General features: G+C 31.3%; 1 protein-coding gene and 1 long non-coding RNA gene across 2 annotated transcripts; both read right to left on the minus strand.

The window, feature by feature from the left end:
- Positions 1–1,469: 1,469 nt before the first annotated feature.
- Positions 1,470–7,405, minus strand: LOC108476507 (transcription factor SRM1-like). Its single transcript, XM_017778722.2, has 4 exons — positions 7,258–7,405; positions 6,905–7,012; positions 6,354–6,761; positions 1,470–2,203 (listed from the first exon to the last, which is right to left on the minus strand). Exons 3-4 carry the CDS (start codon positions 6,737–6,739, stop codon positions 1,720–1,722), a joined length of 870 nt encoding a protein of 289 aa, XP_017634211.1. The 5' UTR covers positions 6,740–6,761; positions 6,905–7,012; positions 7,258–7,405; the 3' UTR covers positions 1,470–1,719.
- A 1,789-nt stretch (positions 7,406–9,194) lies between these two features.
- Positions 9,195–10,019, minus strand: LOC128285689 (uncharacterized). Its single transcript, XR_008276221.1, has 2 exons — positions 9,752–10,019; positions 9,195–9,404 (listed from the first exon to the last, which is right to left on the minus strand). It is a non-coding gene; the product is annotated as an uncharacterized LOC128285689 (long non-coding RNA).
- Between the last annotated feature and the right edge of the window lie 2,299 nt (positions 10,020–12,318).

The raw sequence follows: 12,318 nt of genomic DNA on the forward strand, positions 1-12,318 counted from the left end.
CGTTTAAACAACTAATGCGTGAGTACAAAGAGCTCAGTAAATACATAAGGATAAACCTACTTATTCTACTCATTATTATCGTTGAACCCACTAGAAGTGATTTTTACCGATTTCATTCATGCCACTATTTAGTGTTACAAGCAGATTATTTTCGTGAAATCGAATTATAAAGGCTCACCTTACGTATATGAGTGCATATTAAACATGATTTAAATAATTAGGGTTAAATAGGGTCTCATACAAGATTAGAATACAAATCTAAACTCTTTTAATTTTGTATTTTTGCTTTGAAGTTAACATGTCTCGAGACAAAAGTCTTCAAGTCTCAAGACTTGGTCTCCAAATAGTCATCTACTATTTTACTATTTTAGTTTCGATGTTTAAATGTTTCGAGACAATGGGTCTTGTCTCCCTTGTCTCTGGACCTAGAGTATGGCAAATTTTATTTAGCTTCGATGCGCCATTATCTCGAGACAAAGGCCACTTATCTCGAGAACTAGATGAGATTGTTTCGAGACTAGCCTGACAAGACATTAAGCTTTTGACTGAATAATAAGGTAAAATTTTTTTGATAGTCTCGAGACACACTCTTGCGGTTTCGCTGTCTCAAGACTTAATGACTAAATGGCCTAAAATGCATATTTCTAACTCTTCAACACCATACCATTTTGCACTTAAACTTACCTCAACATAAAAACATCAATTTGTGAACACACTCAAACACCATCAAATTATACCATTCAATGCATCAATGTTTAATCTACTAATTTGCACATTCAAGCCTATATAAGCAAGCCTGAATAACTACTAATTAAAGAATAAAATCCGACCACGAAAATATTATAAATCATGTTACCAAAAGTATCAAATCACTAACTTAAACAATAATCTAAAACCAACCTAGGTATATGTCATATGACCAAAACACACATACACATATATATATATACATATAAAATAGGCAATAAGTTGATTTTGAAGCTGAGTTGCCGAGTTGGATACTTTACAACCTTTGATATATTATGTATTCCGTCAAAATCTACCTACAGAAATAAATATAATCATACACAAAATAATGTATATTCAGTGAAGCTAAAATAATTCGAATTCGATTAAAAACATAATAAAATCGAATAAATAGCTAAGTAACAAAATTAATCAAATTAACCAACAACTTCAACATTAATATCATTGATAAAGATTCACCTGTAATTCATAATCATTTATCATTTGAAGAGCCTAATGACTTATGGTATATTTTAATTACAATTGAGTTTAGTTGGGTTAAGTTTCATATTGTTATTGATTATTTAGATATTGGGTTGAGTATTTAGTATTTATAATTAAAAAATTTAATAACCGAAAATCGATCAAATAAATCTTTTGAACCGTTGACTTGGTTTTTTCGGTTTAACCCCTAACCCTAATCTTATATGATCATGAAAACGTGGTTCAAATAATATTGAGCATTTTCTTGCGAAAATGATGAGCAATTCATAAATCTGCCATATTTAACATTTTCTTTCTCCACAGTTGCCTATACAGGTACATGGAAGTTCTCTCCCTATGGCTTATTTAGATTAAACCAAATGACAGACGCAACCTGTGCTTGCAAATAATAAAATCTTATTCCGGCTAAAATGGAAAACCCAGAAACCCCATGTCGGCACAAGCAAGCATGCCTGCTATCCTTTGTACATTTAGCGGCAAAACACCACATCACCTATGATCAGATTTATGAGGCATTGAGTATTTGACAGGACCCATGTTCATCGGTGCACTAGGAACCACTGCTCCATAAGCTAAATGTGGCGGGGCAGGAAGATTAGCTGACGTGCCAATTGTTGAGACAAGGGGCCCTCCTATTGGCTGCCCTATAGTTGGAGAAGAATACATGCCAACACCTGGTGATGCAGCAGGATGCTGAGAGGGTTGTTTGGCTGATTTTGCGGAGGAACATCCAGTTGCTGCACCATTCGGTTCACCAGTGATTGGTCCTTGGGTCGCTAGAATCTCTCCATTGCCCACGCTAGTAATATCATGGATGCTAGATCGCCTCCTATCTTTGTTAATGGAGTTTAAGCGAATGAAATATTTTTGCGCGTGACTTGCAACTTGTGTTGGCGTTCTTGTGACCACAAAGTCCCGGGATATGCTTCGCCAGTCACCTTTCCCATATTTGTCCAAACCAAGAAGAAATAACCTGTTTTTCAAGGGACAAAGAAAAAGATACAGTGACTAAACATACCAATAAAATCATAATATGACAAGCCTATTGGTCAAATGCAACATCAAAGTACATCTCACATTCATAGAAAAGATCCTCATTAAGCAAATTTCAAATGACAAAAATGAATAAAATCATAGCACCTCAACTAAACTCAATAAAAATCAAGTCTCTTGATTAAACGAGCATATTACTAAAACAGAATTTTTAATAAGAGAACACAAGTTTCTTTCTGTTTTTTTTTTCTTTCTTTTTCCTTCTTTAAGATGCAGGAAGCATAACCGTTGAACTTTTCAGAAACATAATATTATTTGCGACTTCACAAAACTATGGCAACCAGAAGTCTAGAACACTAAAACACACATCATTAGGAGAGGGAGCAAATAAGAGATGCTGATGACAAACACAATGTTCCAAAAGCCTCACATATGACCCAAGGTTATATCAAGCTGCCTGCAAATACAGCCGGATAAAATGACAAACTCTGCCAACAGGTGACTCGAGTTATGCAAGCCTAGGCAACTATCATTTCTAAGAAAATCAATGTGTTCTTAAATGTTACTGATTTTTTCAGTAAATATAAATTACAGTATATATTCCAATATGACTCAGATTCGTCTCCTTCAAACATACCTTAATAGATCCACTTCAAGGAGCAGTCAACTACATTCACCATATATGCTTTTTAACATCCTTCAGAAATCCTAGCTGTTCTTGACAATTAATCCAGAAGGGGAACAACTTTAATTGCAAATAAAGCACGGAACCTACCTTTTTCTTCCTATCCAATTCTTCCAAATAATTTCTCAGTATATATCTACTGAATCTTCCGGAGGATCTCCTAACTTTGCTTTCCCAATAACAAACTTCATATAAAGCTAAAAAGCCAAGGCTTCAAACAGAGAAATCTGCAAAAATACATGAGTTGTGGAAGGAATGACAATAGCACTAACACTCATGTTAATACAAGTAGACCATAAGAAAAGCTTTAATTGTATGAAATCTTTCAAGGTGATCTACCCAATGCTTTAAAAACTCCTAACATATTTTGCAGGTTGCACATAAAGCTCCAGGAGACTCCTTATCTTTACCATACAGCTTTTAGCATCAAGACAAACACCAATCTTCATTATATACAGAAGCTGACATCAGATATCCACCTGGAGCAGTTACAATTGACTTCTACATTTATCCTTTCTTCTACAAGATTCTTTTTTCCCCAGATGTCCTTTAGATTTCCAAATCTGATTGCTGCCTCTCTAAAACAAGATTACAACTATTCTCAGAATTAGCATCTAATATCATGCAACAGTTACTGAACATTCTCAACGGAAAATATCCCCCAGCTATATTAATCATCCAATATATTTTTCATGAAGGGGTTTTCACCAACAACCACAGTCTTAACACCCTTTTAGCATGTCTTCTTTTGAACAGAGAACAAATATTCTGATTATTTAAACACAGTCAATTGTTGTTGTGATGATGTTGCTTTACAACTGAGACAAAATATCAAGCCATCATACATCCAAAGGGAAAGCATTCAATACTTACTTCCAAATTTACCAAGCACAAAAACACACCAAAACGTTAAGTACAAGTATTATCACAATAACCTTGCATCTTTAATGCTATCAGATATCTATGTTTTAGGTTGAGTTATTTCTAGTGCATACCAAACTTCCCAACACAAAGTAAAAGTAATTACAATATAAAACTTAAGCACAGACAAAACATCTACTTAATGTAAAACTCACATAGGAACGGTAAAATAAAATCATCATAGTAGTAGTTTACATGTACAATGTAATAGTAAATGTTAAAACAAATAGGCTACTTCACATGTCAAGAACAGAATTATCAAACTAAGGACTCTACATCAATAAGTTACAGTTAATTTTGGAAATGGGAATTAATTAGATGTTGCAAGGAAAGTCATGTCTTTAGCAAGGAATTGAACATTTAACCAAATAAATAACTATAGCTGAAATTCAACAATTATTTCATTTCAAGTCGCTGAGTTTTTTACTAGTGTTTCAACCCATGGAAGCATGCTGTATAGCTCCCTCCAGTTTGGAATCAAAGTTGTTGAAAGAGAAAATGATAAAATGGTGACGTAGTAAGTAAATTTACACCTTTTTCCTTTTCAGTATACATAAATATAGACTACTTTTCTCCTGCTCAGTTCATCAAACTTCAATTTGTCTAAACTTGTCACAGAAACTTCTAAATTCTATCCGGTAAGGCCCCCCTTAACAAATTTGGTTCAAATTAATACTGAAATAATAATTATTTAGCCTATCATGTCATTTAAACAATATATGGAAGTTTTCACCTTCTTTTTTTTTGGTTCATTATTTTCAAAGATACTCATTCTAATTAAACCAACAAACAGAATAGAGAAGAAAAAAACGGGACAAAAAATCTTGACATAGATTTATAAATCAAGTGGCTCTTTAACTGGCTGTTAAGTCATTATTTGTCCTTTATTTCGAGTACACTTTTATCAAGAACCAAATGGGAAAAATGGAAGCTCAGTGACCAACATGCTAAGCATAGAATAAGGTATCCACGATAAACCATTTATTAATGCCAAGTTTTACGCCTAAAGCATACCCCTATCTCAACTCATTTACTATTTTCTAAATGCCCAAAAGCAATTTAAAGTAGGAACTCTTAAATTCCCTGCCATGCCTAACCTCAAAAGCCACACTAGGTTGAAGTGAAAAGGTTGCTTTACATGTTTCACATGGTTTAGTGAAGATACACATTATGTGTTTCTTAACATGGCCTAGTATACATGCCAGGGATGTGTAGCCGAGTTGCCTAAATCACATCTCCATATGTCCATCTGTTATTTGACATAAATTTACACAATTTATCCTATCAAATGAGAAAAAAAAATATAATGCTAAAGTTCGAAAAGTTAATGGAGAACGGGGAGCAAACCAATATCTGTAATATCTAGAGGAACTTTAATTAATATGGTAGAAAAAATGGCAGAATTTAATCTTTACTTGCTCTTAGTTATGGGTATTCTAAATGGGCAGTGAACTTTCCAAATATTGTGAAGTGAGACAGCTCATATAGGTAAAATATCCAAAATTTGTCTAACGCAGAATTCAGTTAGAAAGTGGTATAATCGAAATAGGAGAGAAAAAAACAACCTAAATAGTTAATTCGTTAAATTTGATGCAAATTTGACCACAGACTAACGTAGTTCTCACTTGGAAAGGCTTGGTTTCCAACATAATGCGCGAATCAAACTAACCCAACAAAGCAAACTTGCTGTACAATCTAAGCACCAATTCATGATACTTCATGATGCAGCAAATCACATAGGTTACGAGTATTATTTTCATAACTTCTTTTCTTATAACGTAGCCTGATGAGAAGCTATTTCTCTACAATAACCCGTCTCAAGTTGTCCCTTCCCTTCCCTTCCCTTCCCTTCCATATCAGAATCAAATTTGCAAAGCACTTTCATGATGGAACCACAAACTGCTATGCAAAAAACTAAAAACAACAATTGTACATTAGAGGCACACACCATCCTAAAGCAATCAAAACCTAAAATGCCAGCTTTAGGTCAAGAGTAAGGCTATCAAGGTGGTTTCAAAAAGATTAACCCACATTAGACAAGGTTAAAAGGCTTATCCACAGATAAAGGCCACGAGTGTTATACGGGTCACATTTAAAGATTGTGTAACTATTCTTTTCAGGGTACAAGTTTTCTGGACAGAGACTGAACAAGCACTGGCAAGAAATCTATTCCATGTCATAACATTGAAATTCTCTGTTCTCTTCCGTTATTTCACATAATTTAAAGACACATTATTCATCTATTGACCTTCAACAAAAATCAACAGCTTCATAGTAACTCACAGTGGAAAGCAATTATTTTTGTCAAATAAAAACCAAAGATTCTGAACATGAACAAGATTAGAGATTCCAAGACAATCAAAACATAACAAATGTACCTAATTAATAACTATAAAGCATAAAAAACACTTAAGTACTAAAGTTCGGCAAGCAAAATAAACTTAATCAAGATACTTCTAAAGGTACATAAAAACAATCTAAATGAAAACAGAAACTAAAAATAAAATGGGAGCATCTAATTCACCTGTGCTCATCCTCTGTCCAAGCAATCCCCTTACGACGTTCCTGGTCTGACCTTGAATTCTTACTCCCATGATCTGACTCACTATTAAAATGCCCTAAATGGTCGCTTCCTTTCTTGCTAGTTACTTCATCACCAGCATGGCATGTTGAACCCTCAGAAGAACTATATGCAGGTAAAGGCACACAACCAGACTCAATCCGGTTAACATCATCCTCTAAAAGCTCATAGTGTTGTTTAATCTCTTCCAAAGTTTTACCACGCACATCAGCCGCGATTTTCTCCCACCGATATGAGGTGTCCTCAGGATATGTTGCAAGGGCATTCTCAAATGCCTTATCTTGCTCTCTACTCCACTCGGAGCTGTTGCTAGCTTCATGTACAGTCATCTAGGCTTGTCTCAATCCACGACTAAAAAAGAAGTGAATTAACAGCACTGCCTAATTAGAATAACCAGAATCCATGGATTTTCAACCATAGTTATTGGGTGATTACGTTACTGGGTTTCACTAACAGGTGTAAAATTCTGGGGAATAAAAGACAAGAGAGCTAACCAGAGATCAAGCCCAGTAAAAATGAAGAAGCCCCCCAGTGGAGAATGAGAGGAATTAAATACTGATTTGCTCCAGGATTCAAGAATTAGTCTCTTGAGAATTGCTGACCTATAGATGAACGAATGAGGCAACAGAAGTTGTGTCAGAAATGAGAAATATATGAAAACCAAAGATATAATAATAAATAGAAGGTAAAAAACAATCTGTTTATTGTGAAAATGATCAAATGCAGGGTGAGTTTCACTGTGAAAAAGACAACTTAAAAAATGGAAAACCCAAAAAACCCTGTGCTGCAGATACTGAGAATGGGTATTTTAAATTCCAACAAAAACCCAGTAAACCAAAAAGCATACCAACAGTATTGTTGGTGCAGCGGAGCAATTCTTGAATCTGATATTTTTAAATCCTGGATTCTTTATGTTGTATTTAGAAAAATAATCCATTCAATAGCAAAGGTTGACTCTGTAAAATCTCAGAGCTACAGGGTATTGTCTGTTTTAGATATTCCATTATTTATTTTTACAATTTCCTTTTTCTGTTTATCACCCACAAATATAATTTGACTTCGAATCGCATTATTGTTAGTTTACTTTATCTTATAATTCACTAAAAATATATATTTTAAAAATATTTTAATAAATTAAATGAAATTTGTATCTAATTTTTATATTTAAAATTTAACTCTTTAAATATAAAACTAAAATTGTTTATATGAATTACGTGTATTTTGACCTTATCCATTTCATTCCCGCAATTACCTCCATCAGTTAAAATCCTGTTTAACAGAAAAAAAGAATAGCGCCCAACACTAACCAATAATTCAGAATCGCAATAAAATATTTACTTCTACCAATTAATTACCAAATTTAACTTTTGAAATATACTTATTTTTTATTTTGGTATTTAAACATTTTTTCCTTACTACTTAAAAGTATTAATTACTTTTCAATTTAATATCTAAAATATGCCTCTATTATATTTTTTAGTCTATTTTTTTGAAAGATGTTAAAAACAATATAATAGCTAATCACATCATATGATGGCTTTATTAAAAAAAACAAATAATATTTTATTAAATATATATACACATTAAAAATATGAAAAATAAAAATAGATATATAAAATCTAGAAAAATGTTATAAAAACTTTATAAAAATAAATTTTAAAAATACGATAATTAAAAATAAATTACTTGAAATTAATAATATTATTACAAAAATGTAAACAGAATTGTTAAAAATGTAACAATATTTAAAAAGTTTAAAATATTTTTTAGAAAATTCTAAAAAGGTATTTAAGTTTCAAGGTTTTTTTTCAATTACTTGAAATTTAAATACTTTTTAATTGTTATACATTATTTTGACTTTTTAAATTTTATAACTTTATATTTTTTAAAGCTTTTAAATTTTTATATATACTATATGATTTTTTTATATTTTAATCAATATAATATATATCATATTAATAAAATAAAATAAACGAGACATATGGTCTACTCTAATGGTGCCACGTGATAGGTCAATGCTGGTCAAAGTCAATTTTTTAATACTTAATATCATAATTTTTAAATTTAATCTTAAATTTTATTTTAAATAAATTTAATTGTCACGTGACAATTTTCTATTGGTCAAAGTGGCCTAACAAAATTTTTAATTGTTATTATAAAATGGATCAAAATTTAAAAATTGATACTTTAAGTACTAAATTATAATAGAATAAAATTTAAATCCGAAGTGAGAAAATGAATATACAAGCTAGCCTAAAATAATTACACATTAGTTTTCTTGTCTAATGCACCGATTAATTTTTTATTATTAATTTTTCATATTTTGATTTTTATTCATCAATAATTTTTAACTTTGATTTCTTATGATTTTAAATTTATTAATGATAAAATTTTGAAAAGAAAATGAATTTAGAAACTTTGAATAAAGTAATTTTTTAAATACAATTTAATTAATTAAAATATTTTAAAATGGAATTCAAAGTTTGAAGATTTTGAAAAAAAATCAACTTTAATTAGAGGAGAGATTATATTAAAAAATTTGTAAGATTCATTATTGGGATGATTTTATCTAGATATGGCTCCTAACCGAACAAGATTATGCTTAGACTATAAAATGGACGAGGACACTTATGATTAGAAAATAAAATTTTTATTATGATTTAATTTTGAAGTTTTTAAACAATGAAAATATTTTAAAAAATTAAAAGGAAAATCTATTCAAATAACTAATATTTAAAAAAAGTAAATTACATAATCTTGTAAATTTAAAATAACAAATTAGAATATTTTGAACACCCGATAATAAAATTAGTAATGATAAAAATGAATTTATTTCTCATCATTTAAAATGATCGTTTAGTTGTAATACAAGTAATTTAGAAAGGTAATGGATAGAAACATCACTGAATATTTGCACATCTATTCGGCTTGTGCTATGGTTATAAGGATTTGGTGGTGGGGATGAAGTGAAGTGCAACTGCAGAGAGCTCATTCCTGTGAAATAATGGAGGATAGTAAGTAATTCCCCACCAAAATGCACGTTTCACAATTTGATCAAAAACACAATCCCACCCACGTCCGTTTGTCTCTCTGGATTCACATTCAAAAACCCTACAGCTATGCTAACAACGGAGTTGGTGTCTTGAAAATTCTGGGAATTTGGTAGCAAAAGAACCAGCTGGTCAATCTCATCATTGCTTAGTAATTTTCATCAGAGATGGTCCTTTCTAATGTCTGCCTAGAGATACCCATCATGCCTACAAATCGTAACACAAAAAAAAAAAAAAACAACCCAAATCCCAGAAGCTGTAAACAGAAAAGCCGAATCCAAACCCAACTACCTGGATCATGCAAAACACCTAGCAAGCCTATTGCTGTCCAGTAATTTGGGGAGCAGTACACATAAAGGCAGAACTGCCATTTTTCACACAAAATATGAACCTTGGATCTCTTTTTTCATGAATCACGAGTGCATAGTTAGGCTACTTGACTATATTATTTCAAGACAGGATGTCATGGCAGAATAGTTGTTGCACCTAACACCAAAGCACATATCTAGACTTCAATAGTTCTTGCCTTCATCAGTAGTTGTAATAATTACATTTTCATTTGGATGGAGAGTCTGATTAGCATAGTTGATACTAAAAACAACATTAGTAAGAAAATTAGTTATTATAACAGTGAGATTAACTATTATATTAATGAGATTAAAATTAATGGTGAGATGTGTTTGAATTTAATTATAAAGATAGCAGTGAAATGACTTATAATGAAAATATAAATTAACCATTAAGGGCATAGGAAAAAATTAAATAATTTAACATTTACAAAATTAATAAATAATTCAAAGATATTGCAATTATATTCATGTCTAATAATAATTTTTACTAAATAATTAAAAATTGAGAAAAGTTCAAATATTTATTATTTTATAATATTTAATTCTATTTAATATTTCAAACTTTTTTAAAAATATTCACTTAAAAATTTTATGCATTATTTTATATTAAAATCAATCATATTATAGTTGTTCAATTTATTATTACTTTATTTATATAATTATATATTTTGTCTTATGCTTAAAAATATATTATGTTAACAATGCTTTCTTTTAAGGTTAATTTACTAAAAAGTTTGTATGCGACAACCACCAATATTTGAAGATTCTGAACATCCAACTATATTTGTCATCTTCAGAAAACAATATATGGTCCTAAATAAATTCCTCGTGCATGAAACACAGAACTCAAAATTATCTTTTTACTTTGGGTTTTATTAAATCATAATCTAACTCTTCACTATTTATCTTACACAATTTTAGCTCCACTATGTATAAGCTGGTCTATGTTGACGATATTCTAGTAACTGGCAATTAGCTTGAGGGTGTTGAGAATATCATCAAGGCTTCTCTCTAATCGGTTTTTTAGGTCCGGTTAATTATTTGCTTGGTATTTGAGGTGTTTCGTTCCACTGATAGTCTCTACCTTTCTTATAGCATAAACAAATGATATATTACAAGAGGTTGACATGAACAATTGTAAAGGAATTTCCACGCCTATGACTCGCCCTGATATTGTTGATGCTATAAGAAAGTTATCACAAGCTATTCATCAACAATTTATGTCTCATTGGATTTCTCTCAAACGACTTCTTCAGTATCTCCATGCTACCTCTTTTTATGCTCTTAAAATTACCAAGGCACTTGATCTACACCTACTTGCATATTCAGACTCTGATTGGATTAGTAATCCTAACGATCGCACTTCAACAACCGGATATATAATCTATCTCCGTAACTCTCCTATTTCATGGTCTTCGAAAAAGCATCACTCGGTTTCTTGCTCATCAACAGAAGTTGAATATCAAGTTGTTGCCGCAGCTGTATTGAGACTGATTAACTCATTCACTTACTTCATGAACTTTGTGTTCCACTTATAGCAGTTCCTCGGGTTCTCTGTGACATTGTGAACGCAACTTACATTCCGCATGAAACATGTGGTCATTGACTTCCACTTCGTTCATCAAGTCATGGATCTTCTAACAAAAACACTGCCACGAGCTTCCTTTGTTACCATTTTTCCAAGTTGGGTGTGGTTGATATCAACACCAACTTGCATTGACTTAGTCCACATCAATAACTATTTTGTTTAGATTTCTTGTTATCTTTCTTGAACTTCCTTGTCTTATCTTATGTTCAAAATTTGTAGTTTTTTTTTTTTTTAATTTCTTTATCTCTTCTTTGTGGTTTAATGAGCAATGTAGTCATTATAAATACTCATCAAGATATCAATAAACTCATCATTCTTTCACTATTTTAATACTTTTTACTTGGAAGGATTGCAATGGTGGTGGTTGGAAACTAAAGTTTGTTTTCTTATACCATGATTCAATCACATAATAAGAGGATGAACAACCTTCAATATGATCATATTAAACTTTGCCCTCAATTATATATATATAGAATACCTTGTAAGTTAATTAGTGTATAATTATACATTTATGCCATATTGCAGAACATATCAATCTAAATTTCATATGCACATGAATGAGTTGCATGTTGACATTCGGAAAGAGAAAATAAAATAAAGATATTAAGACAACTTTTAGGTGGTAATAATGATACAATTATTGGGAAGTGGTGATGCTATCCTATGTGTTCCCAACTTCAGTTTTTCTAACATGTATTTGTAACATTAATTCCCACATAGGGTTTCTTTCTTATTTTTCTAACATTTCAGTTCTGGTTGGCCTTGTCGTATTTATAACTGTTGACACAATTTTTCAATATAAATCCTCCATCCTTGTCTTAGCTCTAGTGCGCACTCCCACAGAATATTTCATGGTTTTTTTTTTTTTAATCATAACATAGAGTCCAAGACTCCAAGTGACTCAAAAAAGGTTTGAGAGA

Source organism: Gossypium arboreum, chromosome 12 (genome assembly GCF_025698485.1).
Source record: "Gossypium arboreum isolate Shixiya-1 chromosome 12, ASM2569848v2, whole genome shotgun sequence".
NCBI lineage: Eukaryota > Viridiplantae > Streptophyta > Magnoliopsida > Malvales > Malvaceae > Gossypium > Gossypium arboreum.

What these genes read in the sequence shown, in the direction of transcription:
- LOC108476507 (XM_017778722.2), bottom strand. Translation starts at nt 6,739, where the DNA reads ATGACTGTACATGAAGCTAGCAACAGCTCCGAGTGGAGTAGAGAGCAA. An exon ending in TGGACAGAGGATGAGCACAG is followed by an intron (nt 2,204 to 6,353) that starts GTGAATTAGATG and finishes CTTGAAAAACAG; the next exon opens with GTTATTTCTTCTTGGTTTGG.